The sequence below is a fragment of the Lithobates pipiens genome, unplaced genomic scaffold (assembly GCF_037356315.1).
Source record: "Lithobates pipiens isolate NorthernLeopardFrog02 unplaced genomic scaffold, aLitPip1_a1.2 Scaffold_16, whole genome shotgun sequence".
NCBI lineage: Eukaryota > Metazoa > Chordata > Amphibia > Anura > Ranidae > Lithobates > Lithobates pipiens.
Genome location: NW_027507748.1, coordinates 646,185,365 through 646,206,094, shown reverse-complemented (window position 1 = coordinate 646,206,094; position 20,730 = coordinate 646,185,365). Strand labels below are relative to the sequence as shown.

Sequence of the window (20,730 nt, the reverse complement as noted above, 5' to 3'; positions counted from 1 at the left end):
GTATTCAATAGCGCTTTCTGCATGAAGGATGGGGGAGATGATGATCTTTTTGTAAGGACAGGAATGGTTTGATAGCAGTAGAATTAATGAATCGGAATATGTATATTTAGGTTCCATTTGGTTCAACTGCCAAATGCCATATGGTTTGTATAACCTGGTAAAAACATTGGTTTAAACTTATTAGGGGAGAGGAGGTCTTTGCAACACCCAACATCATCTCACACGTTTAGGGAGTGGGCAGTGGGCATATACTCAATAATAAATATATACCATTCCTTCGCTCCCTTAACTTCATTCAGCCACCAGCAGCGAAAGTCCTTTGCAACCTAAAACCTTTGGAGTTGCATCTTTTCTAGGATTATGGACTCTCCCTGGGACAGCTCTGATAGGTCCAGTGGTGTCACGTGCACCACCATACCTGGAAAAATAAGTTATTACCTTTGGTTCCTGGTGATGAACAAAGCAGAGGCGGAGTAAAGCAAATTTAAAGTGACACTAAATCATATTCTTAGAAAGGGAGGACCCTCCCCATGCCAACATCCCAAAAAAAGTCATAACATTTTGTTAATTATTAATTTTTCTTCATAAATTTTGCCCAAAATTTATACCGCTACATATCTTTGGTAAAAATAACCCAAATTTGTGTATATTATTTGGTCTTTGTGAAAATTATAGAGTCTACAAACTATGGTGCCAATCATTGAAAATTGATCACATCTGATCAGGCCTTCGGTACATCAGGTGTATCTCATTTCTTGAGACACTAACAAGTCAGGAAAGTACAAATACCCCTAAATGACCCCTTTTTAGTAAGTGTTTCCCACAATCTTTGGCAAAATTAAGATTTTTTTTTTTTTTAACAAAACTGCCTTATTATCAGGTTATTTCTCACACACAGCATATGCATACAACAAATTACACCCCAAAATACTGCTACTCTTCCTGAGTATGGCGATACCACATGTGTGAGATTTTTAAACAGCCTGGCCACATACAGAGGACTAACATTGAAGTAGTACCTTCAGGCGTTCTAGGAGCATAAATTACATTCCTACCCATCACAAGGGTCCTTGAGCACCAGCCCAGTGGAGTTACCCACAAAGAGCAAACACCACAACGTATATTTTATGAGGCATGGGCTCAGGTAACTTGATGAGCTACAGATAGGTACTCGGGTACTCTGATGGGCTGGTGATAGGTACTTGGGTACTCTGATGGGCTGGTGATAGGTACTTGGGTACTCTGATGGGCTGGTGACGGGTACCTGGGTACTCAGATGAACTGTGAGAGGTACTCGGGTACTCAGATGGGCTGTGACAGGTACTTTGGTATGCAGGACTGTGACAGGTACTCGGGTACTCTGATGGACTGTGATAGGTACTTTGATGGGTGGTGACAGGTCCTCTTTATTGGGGGGCAATCAGTGTGTGTTGGTGTACACTGTAGGCGGTAACGAGATGTTACCCGCAATCTCCTCCTCACACACGATCAGTGTGTGAGGAGAACCCGGTAACCTCTCGTTACTGGGGTTTGTTGATATTTAGTGATCGGCTGTGAAAGGATCACAGCCAATCACGTGGTGAACAGCCGCCGGCCAATGGCCGTTTACCAGCATCAGTGATGAGCAGTGTTCCCAGGAACATGTCGCACCCTCCCGATCGCGCGCATGAGCAGTGCAAAGTGAGGCGGAACCACATGTGATCGCCCGTGACTTCATCAGGTGGTAAGCAGCCATGTCCAAAAGCAAGAGAGGGTGGCTACATTCCTACATACAGTGGGAACATGGAGAATGAACATAGCCACCCTCTAACAGGAAGTCCGATCACAGAAGCAAAAAAAAAAAAAAAAGAAATTTAAAGATTTGGAGGAGATTGCAAGCAATAGAAGGGACTTTTGTAAGTTCAGAATACATAGATTTTTTTTTCTTTTTAAACTGCTTCTCCTCCAATCTCATTGTGTGGCCCTGTGTCTTCTTACACTCCCTGAGGCTGAAAAGTTTTCTTCCTACACTGGGATCACCATTGAGATATTTGTATTTTTATGTATGCTAATAGTCTTCTGGCTTTGGTAGCTGCAGCTTCACATTGCGTGCTATTGCTCAGTTTGTTTTCTACCAGGACCCCCAGATCTTTCTCCATTCTTGATTCCCCTAGAGGTTCTCCCCCGAGAAAGTAGTTTGCGCTTATGTTTTTTAGTCCCCGAGTGCATCACTTTACATTTATAAACATTAAACCTAATTTTCCATGTAGTTGCCCACCCCATTATTTTATTCAGGTCTTCCTGTAAAATTTCTATATCCTGCTGTGAAGTTATTGCCCTGCTTAATTTTGTGTTGTCAGCAAAAACGGAGATTGAGCTATTTATACTAACTTCTATATCATTTATGAATAAATTAAACAGAATTGGTCCCAAGACAGACTCTCGGGGTATGCCACTTACCACTCCAGACCAGTCTGAGTCCACATTATTTTTCACCACCCTTTAGACACGCCCCTGTAACCAGTTTTCTATCCAAGAACAAACCTTATGGTCCACACTTACAGACCTCAGTTTGTAGCAAACCGTATAGAATGCTTTTGCAAAATCCTGATACACCACATCCACAGGCTTTCCCTATCTAGATGGCAGCTCACTTCACCATAGAATGTTAACATGTTGGTCTGGCAGGAATGACCCTTCATAAACCCATGCTGATTACTACTAGCGATACTGTTTTCATCAGCAAATTCTTGGATATAGTCCCTTATTACCCCCTCCAATAATTTACATATTACTTATGTTAGGCTGACTGGCCTGTAGTTTTCAGGTATAGGTCTCTGTCCTTATTATATAATATAATATTGGTACCACATGGGCTTTTCTCCAACCAGCTGGGACCATTCCTGTCAATATGCTGTCCATAAAGAATAGGAATAATGTTCTAGCTATAACCTGACTGACTTCTTTGAAGACTGTCTGGTATAAGCCATCGATCCTGGCGATTGACTTGTGTTAAGCCTTTCTAGTCTTTTCGGCCTCTGTTAGCCACAAGGGTATGTTCTCCAACATGTTACTAACAGTACAGTTGTGGTTGTTATACCCCTCCTTTTCCTGTGTAAAAAATGAGAAGAAAGCATTCGGTACAGTTGCCTTCTCTGTGTAATCTGTAACCATCTTCCCTTCATTGTCTTTTTTGTGGGCAATGTGTTCTGACCTAGTTTTTTTTTTTACTGTTAATATATCTACACCAAAAAGGTGCTCGCTTGTTACTTTCTATCCACATCCAATTCCCCTGTGCCAACCCTGTCCATGTTGAAAGATGGAATACACTAGGTAAGAATAATGGATTTTCTAGCAGCTCAGTTGCATAATGACATAGAAGTGCTCTGTAATATATGGACCCTGTGGGACACTAGAATACATTTACATCTAAATAAGACTGTTTAAAAGGGAAAACCAGAATGGTTTCAAGCCAATTTTATTTGAAATTTGTCATGTTTACAAGTTTAAACTGAGGTTTTGTATATTTTTTATTTACAGAAAATCTTCATTTTACAAAAAACATTTAATACAGAGTGCATCCATGGCATTAGTTTCAGATTAGTACTGTAAACATTTTTTTTTAGCAAAAGTATATCCAATGGTAAAACATGTGGGTGTATATGCACAAGACTAAGCTAGGGCCTCACCGGGGTTTTTTTTTTGATGGAGCCAGGCAGGACCACACAGTGAAGACTGGAGAAGCAGGGTTGAAGGCTACACTTAGAGGGTGGGGGTCCATTTAAAGAACAAGATCACAAAACTGAAGGTTACCTTGAAGGCTCATTTGAATCCAGCTACCTTAAAGTAATGTTAAAGGTTTTTTTTAATAACATCTTATGCTTACCCACTCTGTGCAATGGTTTTGCACAAAGCAGCCCCAATCCTCCTTTTCTTGGGTCCCCCACTGGTGCTCCTGGCTCCTCTTCTTCGCATGCTCCCATAGCATTTTGACGGACTCCGCCTGCTCAGCACAGATCAAACCGCTGAGCCAACGGATGACAGGTCCATCTCTGCTCACTGTGCAGAGACGGACCTGTCAGATCTCCGCTCTCCTCTATGGGGGATCGGATGAAAACGGACCACCTGTTCGTTTTCATCCGATCCGATAGATGGATGGAAAATAGTGTTTCCATCCGTCTGGATTTAGCGGATCACCGCTGACATCCGTCACTCCATTGAGGTGCATGGAGCGTCCGTTCAAGTCAACCTGAAAAACTGACAGGCGGACCAGAATGGTCCGCGCGTGTGAAAGAGCCCAAAAGCAGTATTAAACCTTAAACAAAAATGTGGTGTCTGCAATCAGTAACACACCTTCTGTATGAAGAGTGACCCCAATCTGGAAGAAGGAGCAACAGAGACACCTATGGACAGCAGCATTGTCAGTCGGGGGACTGTAAAACGATTGCACAGAGCAGGTAGGTATAGGCACGTTTGTTATTTTTTATATATAAAAAAAACAAAAAACAAGGGTTTACAACCCCTTTACAGAAGACTAGTTGTTAGTAAATGTATTGTATTGCTATAGATATCCATTCGGCTCTTTGAGAGCCCCTCCCCCCAAAACCAGTACCTCTCAGCAGAACTGCTCTCAGGTAAGGGCTCTGACTTTACTTAGCCTTTGAAAACAATGAACTGAACATTGTAAATCACAGAATAAACCAATGTGTCAGTGGGACCGTTTGTGGAAGAACCTCCTCAGTAAAGTTTTTGCCAAGAAAAGAAACATACTTTACTTTGACAATTTAATTACAAAATATTTAAGTACTTTGTACAAATGCCAGATGTAAAAAGACCATGTACACTGCTAAAATACACACAACGATGTAATGTAAAAATAAATACACTGAAAAGTTATTCTTTAGCTTTAGTAAAATCAAAAGGCTTCCACCACTGAGCAAACTGCAAGACCTTCTTCCTCTGATCATCAAAATTCTCACGAACGGCTTTTCTCCAGACTCTGGGCTCCAGGTCCAGCATACCACCAATGATCTCCTGCAGGACAAAGTCACAGATTTGTCATTAATGGTTCCCAAGCTGCGATTTTCCACAGCACTGTGAAATAATGGAACAACACAGCATCCCATTTGTGGAGTTATTACAATGCTTTGCAACCTTTTGACATGTGAAAAATGCATCAAAATTTGTAATTATTTGTTTTGTATAGAGTAGTGAGGGGTTAGAACCTCTGTCAGTGTTTTACTATTGTCCATGTCCCCACTAGAGAGATCATTCTTTGGATTTGTCCTAGTAACTATTGAAATCAAAACTAAAAGTGGAAAAAGAAAAAAAAAGAAAAAAATTTGAGTTGTCACCAGAACAGGGATAAAGAGGAAATCTTCCAATGGGGACACCTGTTCTGTGGTTCTCAATCATGCCGAGTGAGGGGTTCTGGGGTAGTGTGGTTGGAGAGTGTGTTTTTTTTCTTTTCTTATAGTATTGTAGCTGTAAACTCTAACTGAATGACATTTAGTTTGCTTAAAGCGGAGTTCTACTCAAAAGTGGAAGCTCCACTTATCTGACTCCTTTCCCCCTCCTGGGGGGGGGAGCAGGTACCTGTTTTTTGCCCCCCCTCCTCCTTCCCGTGCCGTTGGGCCAGTCGGAAAACGCAGCATGCTTTGTGCCGGCTTCCCTTAGGAACATTAGTGGCGGCAGCACCCAAGAACCGAAGGAAACATTGGCTCGGGTGAGATCATCGCAGCATCCCTGGATAGGTAAGTGTACTAATAGTAAAAGTCAGCAGCTACAGTATTTGTAGCTGCTTTTATTGTTTTCTGAAGGATGCTGGACCTCCTCTTTAAGGCCGGTCATACACGGTTCAAATGTCAGCTGTTTCAGCAGGAACTGGCTGAGATTTGAATCATTAATGAACAGGCTGAATGTACCAAGTTGATATAATCAGCCGGCTGGATTCGACTATAGCAAGCTAGCAATAATCAAAGTCTTCTCCAGGCAGAGACAGCTTGTTTGTTTGGATTTAGTCCCCACACAGAAAGATCTTACCAGTCAAAAAACAATGATGCGAGAGACAGATCTTCAGTTGAATTTACAACATTTCTGGGTAAGGGCAGGTTCACACTGATAAAGTCCAAAGGACAAGTTGCGCCTCATTAACGGCAATGGAAACATTCTAATTGGTGCAACTCAAGTCACATTTCGAAAAGGTTTCTGCCTACTTTGGGGTGACTTCATCATGACTTGCACTGATTGTTAAAGAAGTTCTATGCAAGCCACAATGAAGTTGCCCAGGGATGTCAGCTTCAAAGTCACAAAACTTTGAAGCCACAATAGTGTGAACCGTCACTAAGCTGGATCACCACATGCTCCAGTCCAGTATTTAAAAAAATATTCTGATGACACTGCTCAAAAGGCATTTTCTTATTCTTTTTTTTTTTTTTTAAACAAGATTATTATCTGAACTAAAAATTTATTTTTATAGACTAGAAAATAAAATACCTTGCCAAAGTAATGCGGAAACTTGTTATGGTCCTCAATAACGTGTGCAAATCCTCCTTGTAACCCAAAATCCACTGAAAAATATGGCAAACCTTTAGGAACCTTAAAAAAGAAAAAGAAGAAAACTTAGTGTCACTATTAATGACAGTGCTGATGCATTCAGAACTTTGCACAGGAGCAAGAGACATGCCCTTGCAAATAACTGAGGCCTGATTCACACCTATGCATTTTTAGTGCTTTTTTGCATTTTGCAGATTTATACTACAGAATGTGTTCCATAGGAAACCATATGCAAATATGCAAAAAGCACTAAAAATGCAAAGGTGTGAATCAAGCCTTACTGTGAAACAGGGGTTGATTTACTAAAAATAAAGAGTGCAAAATTTGGTGCAGCCCTGCATAGAAACCAATCAACTTCCAAGTTTTTTTTGTCAAAGTTTAATTGAAAAAGCTGAAGTTAGAAGCTAATTGGCTATAATGCGCAGCTGCACCAGATTTTGCACTCTCCAGTTTTAGTAAATAAACCCCCGTACTGTCTACTTTTTCACACTGTTGTCTCTCTGGTTTATAAGTATCTCTATGGTGAACATAAGCTGTGATTCACACAAATGTATAGTGCCTTGAAAAAGTATTCATACCCCGTAAAATTTTCTACATTTTGTCATGTTACAACCAAAAACGTAAATGTATTTTATTGGGATTTTATGTGATAGACCAACACAAAGTGGCACATAATTGTGAGGTGGAAGGAAAATTATTAATGCTTTTCCAAAATTTTTTAAAAATAAATATGTGAAAAGTGTAGCTTACATTTGTATTCCACTGCAATTACAGCTGCAAGTCATTTTGGGGATGTCTCTACCAGCTTTGCACATCTAGGAGAGTGAAATTTTTGCCCATTCTTCTTTGCAAAATCGCTCAAGCTCTGTCAGATTGGACGTAGAGCGTCTGAACAGCAATTTTCAAGTCTTGCCACAGATTCTCAGTTGGATTTAGGCCCCTTTCACACCGAGGCGCTTGTAAACTGCCAGTAAAACACTGAACACTTTTGAAGAGCTTTTCAGGTGCTTTTGAAGCGCTTTCCATTAATTTAAATGGAGAGGGGCGTTTTTTCACCATCCTGCCAGCGCACTGCCCCAGTGTGAAGACATTCATTGATTTTAGTCTATGGGAGACCCCAGCTCCCGAACCAAAGGTGCCAGCCACCCCAAGTTTTTACCAGCTCTAGGGGTCGGGCTGACCCACCCATGATACATAATGCAGGCTTTTCTGACCTTTCCCTGGGTTGTTAAATGGTCTGGCAGTGTATCGAACCATAGGTGACCAAACTTCACGGGCCAGAAGGGAACATTAATGGGGACTCTGGACCTACCGGACGGTTCCGGTAAAGTCCACTTTTAACTGGCGTAACTCCCGAGCGGTGCATATTTCATTGGTTTCCAACAACATTTTGCCTGTTTCTATGACTGATACTCAGGTCATGGGACATGCCCAAACACTTGTGCAACTTCCCGGTTAGCCAAGGGTGGTAAAAATCAGCCAACACTTGAAGGCTGTAGAGATCCCCCCCAATAGACTCAAGCTATGGGACCCGGGAAACCATGGTTCGACCGTACCAGGCCTCCAAAGTCAGACAGTGACTGGGAAGCCACCAGCATTTAACATTGGCATCTATGGGAAAAATTGGTCTGCTTGGCAAGGCACTGTTCCCAAACCATAGGTGTCAGGGGCACCAAACTTGGGGAACACTGAGAGGGGACCATCTCTGGCAATTTGGAGTGGCTGCCACCTATGGTTTTTGATCCAAAGTTACCCGGGCTGGGTGGCAACATTTCCCCATACAAGTCAATGGGAGTTCCTGCTTGGAGCCATTTAACATTGGCGTCTATAGGAAATCTTGGTCAACTTGACATGGCACTGCTCCCGAACCATAAGTGACAGGGACATCAAACTTGGGGAGCACGTTAAGGGGACCCAATACTATGACATGGTAGATTACCTAGGCAAGCTGGCTAACCCCAAAATTGGGTATGTTGTAGTCCTGGGTCCCCTTCCCCAAGTTTGGTGTCCCTGTCACTTATGGTTCGGGAGCAGTGCCTGTCAAGTTGACCAAGATTTTCCATAGACACCAATGTTAAATACGTCAATTTCGCAGTAGCTAGTGTCTTTATACGTGCATGCCCTGGATCATTGTTCGAGGAATTTGACATGTAAATTCCTGAGTGCAGAGACGTCAGCGCTGAAGTAATCGATGACGCGTTGCGCATGTGCAGTGTGTGTAGATTTGCAGAAAAGCTGATGGCACGTCACAGGAAGTGACGTGGGTTCCGCTTTCTGCCAGGTTCGACATTTTTTACAAACACAGGCAGAAGGGTTTGCTTGGCTGAAAAAAGACCCTCTTCCCTCCTGGGATGTATGAAATAATTTGCCTATGGTCATGGGAACCAGGAAGTAACTAAAGACATGCAAAACAAAAGATTAAAAGAAGTAAATATAATACACTTTCCTATTTATTTACTAATGCTAGCAGCATAAGGATTAAAAATAGTCAATGTTGATTGAGAGAGTGAGAGCTTTCCACTTTAAAAGACAAAATAAATAACAATAAAAGCAACTTAAAATTAACCATATGGCATTGATAGAAATAGATAAAAACCATAACAAACTCACTGAGGATTGAACAGATAAAATAAAGAGCACATCTACCTGCAATACACATCCTGTATACCATTAACACTGACTTTCATTTCAAGATGGGAAATGGAAATCAAACTCTTAGAAAAAAAAAAATTGCAGGTGACATATGAATGGAACTGAGAAAAGCCACAAAATGTCAGGCGAGGGTTGAAGAGGTCCTTCAACTTAGCCAGGCTAAGAATAAATGGAAATATAAAAAAGCGCAGTTTTAGCTGGCACATGGGAATGTATTTCACTCTTCCTTAATAAGCCACACTGGATTTTTTCCTTTTATGTTATTTATAGTAGAAAGAAGAGATCAAAGCAAAGACCTGGGATAAGGACCTTTGGTGTGGAAGACTTCTGCTTGTACAATCTATAAATACATCTTTTTGATCATTAGAGACGTGTGTTGTGTGATGCCTTAAGACCCGACTATGGTGCAGCAAATTAATTTATTGCAAGGGAAAAAGGGTTCATGATAACCATATATACATGTACATAAAAGGAGGATTGTCTGTGGACAGCTGGACTGGGTGATGATGGCAACATCAGGTAGTGCCCCAGGCAGACTGCTACTTTCCCCTAAAACATCAATTGAACAGGCATAAAACTCCAAGTCTAATCACTATCTCCAAATTCAAATGGTGGTGATTTACACCATTGACATATATATGCAAGCTAGGATGAGCTTAATGTACATTTTTAACCTGTTAAGGACCGCCCTATAGCAGATACACTGCTACAGGGCAGCCCTCCTATGCAGAAACATATATATATATATATATATATATATATATATATATATATATATATATATATATATATATATATATATATATATATATATATATATATATATATACACATACACACACATAATTCTGCGCCTCCGCCTAGGGGGCGCTTGGCCACTGCTGCTGTGATTACTCTCAGCAGAAGCCGATATGCGGGTGCTGAGCAGTGGGTGCCCAATGGCACCTGGCGATCGATGTAAACAAGGCTGAGCTACATTCTGACAGGGGGAAGTGATAGTTTTTACTGTCCCTGCAAAGAATAAAATCCATCACTTCCCTTGGTAAAAGCCACCACACTGTTTACAGAAAAACACTGGCTAAGCACAGAGTAAACTCTTTGATTGTCCTAGATGTTTAACCCCTTCCCAGCCAGTGTCATTAGTACAGTGACACTTTTTAGCACTTACCACTATTAGTGTCACTGGTTCCCACAAAGTTTCAAAAGTATCAGTTAGTGCCAGATTATCCACCACAAATTTCGCACCATTACTAGTATAAAATGGTACTTTTTTTTATACTAGTAATGGTGGCGATCAGCGACTATAAGTCGCTGATTGCCACCATTAGTAGTATAAAAAAAAATACGTAGTTAGACTTACTGGTAACAGTATTTCTATGAGTCTTTCAGGACAGCACCTGGAGAGAGCGCAGCGTCACCCATTTTCCCAAGAAACACTGCAGTTAGTTTCTCCATCACTTCCACCACGGCCTCAGTTGTTTATAGAGTAGCTTCAGTCATGCTGAAATTATATAAGCAGAACATAGCAATAACACCACATTTTATAACACAATTAGGGCGATTCATCGGTGCTGTCCTGAAAGACTCGTAGAAATACTGTTAAGTCTAACTAAGGTTTTCTCACCTCGTATTTCCGGACAGCACTTGGAGATCAGAGAGTACTTACTCAAGGGTGAGACCACCGCCTGCAGGACCTTCCTGCTGAATGATTGCTCTGATACTGAGAGCAAGTCCAACCTCTAGTGACGGGTAAAGGTGGAAAAACTTGTCAACGTAGCCGCCTTACAAATCCGTCCCGGTGAAGCCCCTGCTTGTTCCGCCCAGGGCGTTGCTACTGCGGGAGGATCTACCCCTGAAGCTTTATAGGCTTCATTGATGACCATTCTCAGACATCTTCCTATGGTGTTGTTAGAAACACTGTACTTTTTACGCGGGCCTGAGAACAATATAAACAAACAGTGAATTTGATCTTCTGAATTCTCTTGTGATCTCGAGATGCAGTATGCATCTTTTTACATCCAGGCTATGAAAATATATTTCCTTAGTACCAGATGGCGTAGGGCAGTGATGGCGAACCTTGGCACCCCAGATGTTTTGGAACTACATTTCCCATGATGCTCATGCACTCTGAAGTGTATTTGAGCATCATGGGAAATGTAGTTCCAAAACAGCTGGGGTGCCAAGGTTCGCCATCACTGGCGTAGGGCAACAGGTTGGCAGAACTATTTCTTGTGACCTATTTGAAATACTGTTGAAACCTTTGGTAGAAAATCCGAGTCAGTTCTAAGCACTACCTGGTCCAGAAAAAGAGACAAAAACGTTTCAATGATAGACAGGGCTTGCAGTTCGCTCACCCTCCTAGCTGACGTAACTGCCGCTAACAGTGCTAATCTGAGCGAACAAAACTTTTTTCGTCAACCCTGTAATACCACAGACAAGTCACACTTCATAAAAAAAAAATAAAAGGTACTGGCCTAGCTCCGTTAAAAATCTTATAAGAAGAGGGTCCTGAGATAACTGTCTCTCCAGGAATACCAACCTTTAAAGTACTAGCCTCCAACCCCTTCTCCATTCCTAGTGATCTTCTTTCTGTTTTTTTTTTTTAATAGGATTGAGACTTGTTTATTAGACAAACCCTTTCTTTTTGGGATTTGCTCATCAGTAACCAGGCTGTCAATCTGAGCTGCTTGATATTGGGATGTTGAAGGGGCATTTGAGTTAGAAAGTTATGTAATTTTGTAATGGAAGAAACCAGTGGGGTTCTACTGCCATCTTCTGTACGGTTGAAAAACATGCCCCCTTGGGCCAATTGGAGCCACTAAGATCATGCTTGTAGCCTCCCTTTGCAGTTTCTTGAGTACCAGTGGGATCACCTGAAAAGGGGGAAAGGCGTAGCACAAGCAGAAGGTCCACGGTTGCGCTAGTGCATCCAGTCCGTCTGCTTGATTTCACCTGTTCAGGGATAAACCTCCACATTTGCGTTGGCCTAGGATGCAAACAGATTGATCTGGGGGGGCTCCCCATTTTCCTATTAGCATCTGGAATACTTCTGAATTCAGACTCCACTCTGATTCCAGTACTCTTTCCCTGTTTAGGAAATCTGCTACTAGATTCAGATCTCCCTTTAGGTGTACCGCCGTCAGGGATGCTAGGACAGAATTTGAAAGGCCGAGGACAGCAACAATCTGCTTCTCGTGCCCCCCTGTTTTGTTATGTAGGCCACTGCTGTGTCCTTGTTGGACAACACCTGAATGTCGTGACCCCAGACCTGATACTTGAAGACGCACAGTCCTAGAAGAATCGCCCTTAGTTCCCTCCAATTGGAGGATCTCTTGGCCTCTCTGTTGGTCTATGCTCCTTGGGCCATCTGTCCTTCCGGATGGTCACCCCAACCCCAAAAGCTTTTGTCTGTTGTCAAGTTCCTTTCTACCGGAAATGGCCAGAGTAGACCTTTGACCAAGTTTGACTGTCTCCTCCACCACCACAGCTTTCTTTGAACCTGGGTGGGCATTTTGATCAACCTCTCTAGGGACCCCCAAATAGGACCAATTCCTCAGAATTGCCTGCTGGAGATCTCTTGCATGGAGACGTGCCCATTGCACTGCTGGGATTGATGCTGTGAGGAGTCCTAGTACTGACATGGCTTCTCTGATTGAGATTGGCAGATTTGTTCGGGTCTTTTACTGCATTTTGGACTGTCTCTATTTTCTCCTTCTCCCATCTTGACCACTAACCGTAGCGATTTCTGTGATGCTGGTGCTATAGGCACATGTAGGTACGCATCCATCAGATCTATGGATGCCATAAAACAGCCTGCCGTCAGAAGACTCTTTACTGAAAAAATTGTGTCCATCCTAAACTTCTTATATCAGATGGATTTGTTTAATATTTTAAGGTTTCTTTACTAGGAATACCTGCAAATAGCACCCTCGTCCTCCCTCTTCACTCATGTTCACTTTCTGTTGAATGAGTTCTTGCAGGAGAGATGACATTGCTAGGGATTTTTCAAGGTCTCAGGGAGCCTGGGTTATCTAAAACCGACTTGGTGGACTGAGGAAATTCCAGTCTGTAGCCCTCTGATATTGTGTTGAGAACAAACAGACTGGTTGTTGTAGTCTTCCACTGTGGGGAAAAATCCTATAGCCTTCCTCCCACAGTCGAAAGACTGTCAGTGATTTTTTGTGGTTTGGCTAGGAGGTCGGAATAGTACCCCTGACTTGTCCTTCCCTCTTTGGGACCTCCAGGGTCTTTTGTATCCTGTTACCTTCGTGTCCTGGGTTTGTTGAAAAGTACGAAAATTTTCCTTGCCCTGAGGGATTACCTTCTTTTTTACTGGGAAGGCCTTATTTTTTATCTGCCCTCCTATCCAGCAAGGCTTCAAGATCAGGGCCAAACACTAAATTCCCCTTGAAAGGAAGACCACATAACTTCGCCTTTGAGGCAGTATCTCCTGACCACGTCTTAACCCATAGTGCTCTACGAGCTGAGTTTACCAGGGCCGAGGATCTTGCAGACATTTTTCTAGATTCTGCCATGTACCCTACCGCTTTATGCAATACTGTCAGCGTGTCAAACAGGTCTCTGTGGGAAGTTCCTGCTTCAATATGGGTTTTCAACTGTTTAAGCCAGTGCTCTAGGTTCCTGGCCACCACAGTAAAAGCCATAGCTGGTTTTAAATTGGCTAAGGTCGAATCCCAGGCTTTTTTCAATAGGGAATCTGCCATTTTATCTATGTCGTCTTTAAGGATGCCCATATCCTCAAAAGCCAGGTCTGTATTCCGTGACACCTGTAAAAAATAAAAATAAAGAAGCTATATCAAGCTTTGGTTTCTTGTTCCATACTTGAGCGCTATCCTCCTCAAAAGGAAATCTCAGTTTGAGAGATTTGAAGAAAGGGGCCCTTTTCTGGGCCTTTCCATTCTCTTTTTTTACAGTTTCAGATAGAAATGTATAGACTGGGAATATCCGATGTTTCACTTCTCCCATGCCTTGGAACATTTTATCATGTAAAGACAACTGGGCTTTTTCCTCTTTAATGTTTAAAGTTATATGGATAGTCTTTAATAGATCATCCACCTCTTCTAGAGATAATCTGTAGCGTGAAGAAGAAGCTTCTTTCTCCTCATCCTCTTCTTCCTCAGAACCTGGGCAAACAATTCCCCCTTCTTCCTCTGAATCACTGACCCTTCTGGGGGCACAAATATTTGGACGAGAACAGGATGGCGAGCTGCCTTTACTGTTAGGCTGTGCAGCCGGACATTTGTCCAGATAAAAACGGAACCTCTCAAGCGTGTCCGCAGTTCTTTCCAGAAGGAGCTTAGTAGTTCTCCAGGTTGGGTAGCGGATGTAGTGGAGGAAGCTTCCTCCTTAACTAAATCTGCTATGCAGGTCCTGCATAACACTTTGGTCCAAGACTCCCTAAGTGTATTTTTGCAAGACGGGCATTTTCTCTTAGGGGGAGGGGAGGAATGTTTGAAATACACCAAAAAGCCCACTCTGTTAAATACATATATCTATACAAAAAAACTGATAAACAGTTAAAGCCCTCTTTAGGAAAAAATAACCAAGCTGCCAAAACAGAAGAGTTAACCTTTTTGCCCCTGTGTTTGTTACCGCAGCTTACATCGCTAGTGACTCCCCCATTTGGGTCACTATGCTAAAAACAAACACAGTCTTTAGTGCTATGGTCCAAGGAGAGTGATAAAGGCTCCCTTCCTCCCCCTGTGGGAGTAAGAGAGGGAAAACTCAAGACCCCTAAAAGAATAATATACAGGGACCTCTGCACCTGCTTACCTGGGTCTGGCTGGTGTTAGTGGCTCCTGCCACTGCCGCTTGTTCCTCTGGATCCCTGCTGCTGAGGTTCCTATTGGCGTCCGGCTGCTTTTTATTTGATTTTCCCTGTCCTTTCGCCACTGTGAGGACCTGAAATAACACCAGCTAAGGTCGCCTCCTCCCCCTGCGTTCCATCGGTCGGAACCGGAAGTGACGCACACCACCGGAAGTCCCTCCCCCAGATGAAAATGATGCACTCGCCAACCGGGACCCGGAAAGCATGGAGGCCGGCTGCAGTTTGCCGTCCCTCTCTCCAGCCCACAGCGACCGGTCTGAAGAGAGCAGGACCCCCAACAGCTTGAGCCCTCACCGGGCATGAAGAGGAGGAGACACTGGAGCACCCATAAGGGGGATGTTGAGCTGGCCTGTACCACAGACTACACCACGGGTATGCCCCATACTATCCCCACCTGGAGAGAGGGTAGCACACCCTTGGTTCCCTGCAGCGCTTCCACCATGGCAAAGGAAACACTACAATTGAGGCCATGGTGAAAGTGACCGGTCTTTAAAGAAACTGACTGCAGTGTTTACTGGGAAAATGGGTGGAGCTGCGCTCTCTCCATGTGCTGTCCTGAAAGAAGAAATTAGAAAATTCCAGTATACATCCCATAGTTTGTAGACACTATAAATTTCCTGCAAACCAATCAATTTTCACTTATTGGGATGTTTTTTTTTTTTTTATACCAAAAATATGTAGCAGAACTGGCCTAAATTTATGAAAAAATTAGATTTTTCAAATTTTTTTGTTGGATATGTTTTATAGCAGAAAGTAAAATTGTTGGTCTTTTTCTGTTTATAGCACAAAAAATAAAAAAACACCAAAGGAAAGCTCTATTTGTGAGGAAAGAAAGGACATACATTTTTTTTGTGTACAGCTGTTGCATGTCTGTGCAATTTTCAGTTAACGTAATGCAGTGCCATGTTGCAAAAAATGGCCTGGTCATGAATGGGGGTAAATTCCGGAGGTCAAGTGGTTAAGTGACAAGCAGCTGAGAGGTGCCTTAATGCAGCCATGATTATTGTGGTCTGTTTACATAGGGGTGGGGAGAATATGGCTGGATCAGCCAGGTTTTTTAGGTGTTACAGGGGTCCAAATTACACAGCACAAGCACTGTGCTGTATAAAATGCTTTAAAGGAGTGGGATCCATATTTGGGGGGGGGGGGGTTTAACTTCCAGTCATTAAGACACACCAGGAAGAGAAGAAATCACTTTGATGGGTGAAATCCACTCTTAGTTGTCACTGGAAAAAGTATCCCTTTTGGAAGATGTTTGCTCTATTTCAGTTTTGGTGACATTTTAAAATTTAGGATTTTCCATAACTTTTGGTCCAGGTGACAATGCTCACCAGAAAAGATCTCTCTAGAGGGGTCACAGACAGCAATAAGGAACTTGCAGGGGTCAGAGAGAAGAGTTTCTCACTGAGCTGCTTCTCCATTTCACTATCCAGTCACAGGCTGGGGGTGGGTCTCAGAAGAAATGGATTAAATAATGTTGGCCATTAGACTGAGGACAGAAAACAGAGTGGCAGAAAACAAGTACGCGGGGGAAAATCTCTGGATTAATAGTTAATATTGCAGGTTTTGTCCCTCTATCTATGAGCTAGAGACAACTGAGTACAGTCCGTGATACTTTCTTTATTTGCACTAACATACTGCACTAATACAGCTACAATCACCTCAAGCATGATGGAAGTTTTAATGAGCTAATTATTTTTATCTTGTCATTTTTGGCTAGAGTTCCACTTCCAAACAATGTTGTCTGCGTTGTGTTAAGGCATGTCATGTTTGAGATGCTCAGTCTTTAAGATGAACAAAGTTGCGGGATGTACTATTGTTTTTAACCGCTTCAGCCCTGGAAGATTTTACCCCCTTCCTAACCAGTGCACTTTTTGTGATTCGGCACTGCGTCGCTTTAACTGGCAACTGTGCGACGTTACACCAAAACAAAATTGACATCCTTTTTTTCCCTACAAATAGAGCTTTCTTTTGGTGGTATTTGATCACCTCTGTGTTTTTTATTTTTTGTGCTATCAAAAAAAAAAGCGACAATTTTGAAAAATAAAAGCAATATTTTTAACTTTTTGCTATAATAAATATCCCCAAAAAATATATTTTTCCTCAGTTTAGGCCGATATGTAGTCTTCTACATATTTTTGGTTAACAAAAAAAAAAAATCGCAGTAAGCGTATATAGATTGGTTTGTGCAAAGGTTATAGCATCTACAAAATAGGGGATATATTTATGGCATTTTTATTATTTTTTATTAATTAACGGCGGCGATTTTTATCATGACTGTGACAGTGTGGCGGACACTTTTGACTCTATTTTGGGATCATTGTCATTTATACAGCGATCAGTGCTATAAAAATGCAGGGATTACTGTGTAAATGACACTGCCAGGAAAGGGGTAAAACAATGTGGGGCGATCAAGGGGTTAAGTGTGTCCTAAGGAGTGATTCTAACTGGGGGGTGGGCTACCACTGACATGACAGCAATCACTGCTCCCGATGACAGAGAGCAGTGGATCCCTGTCTTGTCACAAGGCAGAACAGGGAAATTCCTTGTTTACATAGGCATCTCCCCATTCTGCCTCTTTGTGACAACGGCGGACATCGAGTACGTGGGATCCACGGGGGCGGTCACGCTGTACTAGAACCTCAAATTAAAGGGGACATACAGGTACACTCATTTGCCCACCGCTGCCATTGTGCCGACGTATATCGCGCGTGGCGGTGGGCAAGTGCTTAATGTGTAATAAATGCTCCCAGATGCTGTTCCAGTCAGGTGCACTCGGTTACATTGCTTTACAATAACGATGACTTTATTTTAATGTTACCCATGGCAAGTATATCTAAATGTAACAGACACTATGCAACCCTGGCTCCTTTCAACTCAAATATGGTGAGGAGCGCTCGTGAAAGGTGGCTTCAAAATTGTACCAGAGTTGCCGGAAGAGATGTGGATAGAAAATACTCACACAGGTACCCACTGTTGTAGCATCTACTGATAAGAAAATGTGAATACGTTATTTGCATCAGATCTAGTATACTCCTGTAATGTTGTTTCAAATGCAGAAAAGGGAAACTGCAATATGTCATAAGTGTCAGATGTTTGAAGGAACCTTCTTACATATGGATTTGAGAATGTCCTAGGGTTAGTCCGCTCCAGTCTCAGGTGACAAAGTTTATGGCAGAAAATTTTGGCTTTTCAAATATTTAAAATCCTTTTATATGCTTATTAGGGGACATTGAAGATGAGGAGAATCTTAGAATGCTTTTTTTTAATGTAAGAAAGTTAATTGCCAGAGGATGGATTTACATGGAGCATCTTACGATTGATTTATGGAAAGCGTTGGTGAATGCAGATCTCCCCTTATATATAGAGTGATATATGAGACTCGGGGGTGCCCAAGGAAGTTTGCTCAAATTTGCTGTCACTGAAAAAATGATTCAGCTACCTTGGAGAGCTCATTGGAAACCTGAGCACCCCCGTGTGTCTATTTGGGGAAATAGGGTTGTCTGGGGCATGGAGTGAGTGAGTGTGCGTGCGTATGTGCGTATGGTGGTGGTGGGGGGGTTGGTAGCGCCTCTATATTTGGTGTTGATTCTACAGTAAAAAGAAAACTCCCAAAGGTTCTGTACATATTGTACATATATTCTGTTTGGAATGTGGCCCTTAAAGGGAAAAACAGGGTTAACTCACTGTTCAGAGGAGGTGGGTTTAAAAAAAAAGTCCGGAAGTTGTAGGTGCGGCATGGAGAAGTATAGAGGAGACTGTGGATGGTGTGTATGTATGCAGCTGTGAGGGTGCATGTCCATATCCTGCCTGGAAACCTGTTGGCAGGGAAAATTACCCTCTGCAAAATTTGGGGACTGTAACTGTGATGGCAGTTCTAAACACTTCAGGTCGGTGAGACTGCTATCCTCTATTCTGTTATTTTGCTGCCATGAAGCTGGTTGAGTTAATAAACATTACTTTGACTGCGATCCGGCCGATTCCCCAAATATTACAATAGATGTTTTGTTTTTTTTCTTTCTGTTGTTTGAATTTTCCAAAATAAAAACAAAAAATTACAATGAACTGTACTGATTTTTAATGACTAGGATGTATATTAACCTGTCCCATTTTTCTGCTTTATATTGTATTTATGATTTCTTGGCCATTTTTCAAAGAATATGAATGATAACACAAAAACATTTCTTTCATTCATGGTTAGTGTTTGGCTGAAGCCATTTATTATCAATCAACTGTGTTTACTCTTTTTAAAACATAATGGCAACAGAAACTACCCAAATGAACCTGATCAAAAGTTTACATACTCTGGTGATTTTAGTCTGATAACATGCACACAAGTTGACACAAAGGGGTTTGAATGGCTATTAGAGGTAACCATCCTCACCTGTGATCTGTTTGCTTGTAATTAGTGTGTGTGTATAAAAGGTCAATGAGTTTCTGGAGTCCTGACAGACCCTTGCATCTTTCATCCAGTGCTGCACTGATGTTTCTGGATTCTGAGTCATGGGGAAAGCAAAAGAATTGTCAAAGGATCTGCAGGAAAATGTAGCTGAACAAAAAAAGAAAGGGATATAAAAAGATACCCAAAGAATTGAGAATGCCAATTGGCAGGGTTCAAACTCTAATCAAGAAGTGTAAAATTAGGGGTTCTGTGGTGTGGTTGTTTCAAGATGCACAATAAGGAGGCACTTGAAGAAAGATGGCTGCATGGTTGGGTCGCCAGAAGGCCACTACTAATCAAATGCCACAAAGTATGCCACTTACAATACGCCAAACAGCACAGAGACAAACCTGAAACCTTCTGGCACAAAGTCATTTGGAGTGATGAGACCAAAATTTAGCTTTTTGGCCACAACCATAAACACTACATTTGGAGAGGAGTCAACAAGGCCTATGATGAAAGGTACACCATTCCTACTGTGAAACACGGAGGTGGATTGCTGATGTTTTGGGGATGTGTGAGTTACAAAGGCATAATAAATTTGGTCAAAATTGATGGCAAGATGAATGCAGTATGTTATCAAAAAATACTGGAGGAACATTTGCATTCATCAGCCAAGAAGCTTCACATGGGACATTCCAACATGACAATGATCTAAACACAGGGCCAAGTCGACCTGTCATTGGCTACAGCAGAACAAAGTGAAGGTTCTGGAGCGGCCATCTCAGTCTCCTGACCTCAATGTCATTGAGCCACTCTGGGGAGATCTCAAACGTGCAGTTCATGCAAGACAGCCCAAGAATTTACAGGAACTGGAGACATTTTGCCAAGAGGAATGGGCAGCTTTACCATCTGACAAGATAAAGAGCCTCATCCGCAAATACCACAAAAGACTTCAAGCTGTCATTGATGTTAAATGGGGAAATACACTGTAATAATAACCGGGGTATGTAAACTTGTGATCAAAGTAATTTGGGTAGTTTCTGTTGTCATTATGATTTAAAAAGAGTAAACACAGTTGATTGATAATAAATGGTCAGCCAAACACTAACCATGAGTGGAAAACGTTTTTGTGTTATTTATATTCTCTGAAAAATGGCCAATAAATCATAAATTCTGCCAGAGTATGTAAACTTATGAGCACAACTGTACAGCTGGTGTGATCTAGCACCTAAGCAATGTGAGTGCATGATTGTTCTTCTAATGAAAGAAATAAATTGTTTTTTAAAGGATAAGCACCGTTATAGTATTTTGT

The 20,730-nt window shown here is 42.0% G+C and overlaps 1 protein-coding gene across 1 annotated transcript in view; it reads right to left on the bottom strand.

Annotated features, from left to right (window-relative positions):
- Positions 1 to 3,441: 3,441 nt before the first annotated feature.
- Positions 3,442 to 20,730, bottom strand: part of CWF19L2 (CWF19 like cell cycle control factor 2) — a 339,825-nt gene continuing 322,536 nt past the window's right edge. The window contains exons 17-18 of the mRNA XM_077484334.1: positions 6,475 to 6,576; positions 3,442 to 5,013 (exon numbers count right to left, since the gene is read on the bottom strand). Of these exons, the coding sequence (XP_077340460.1) occupies positions 4,873 to 5,013; positions 6,475 to 6,576 (243 nt within the window). The 3' untranslated portion in view covers positions 3,442 to 4,872. The remainder of the gene's footprint in view (positions 5,014 to 6,474; positions 6,577 to 20,730) is intronic.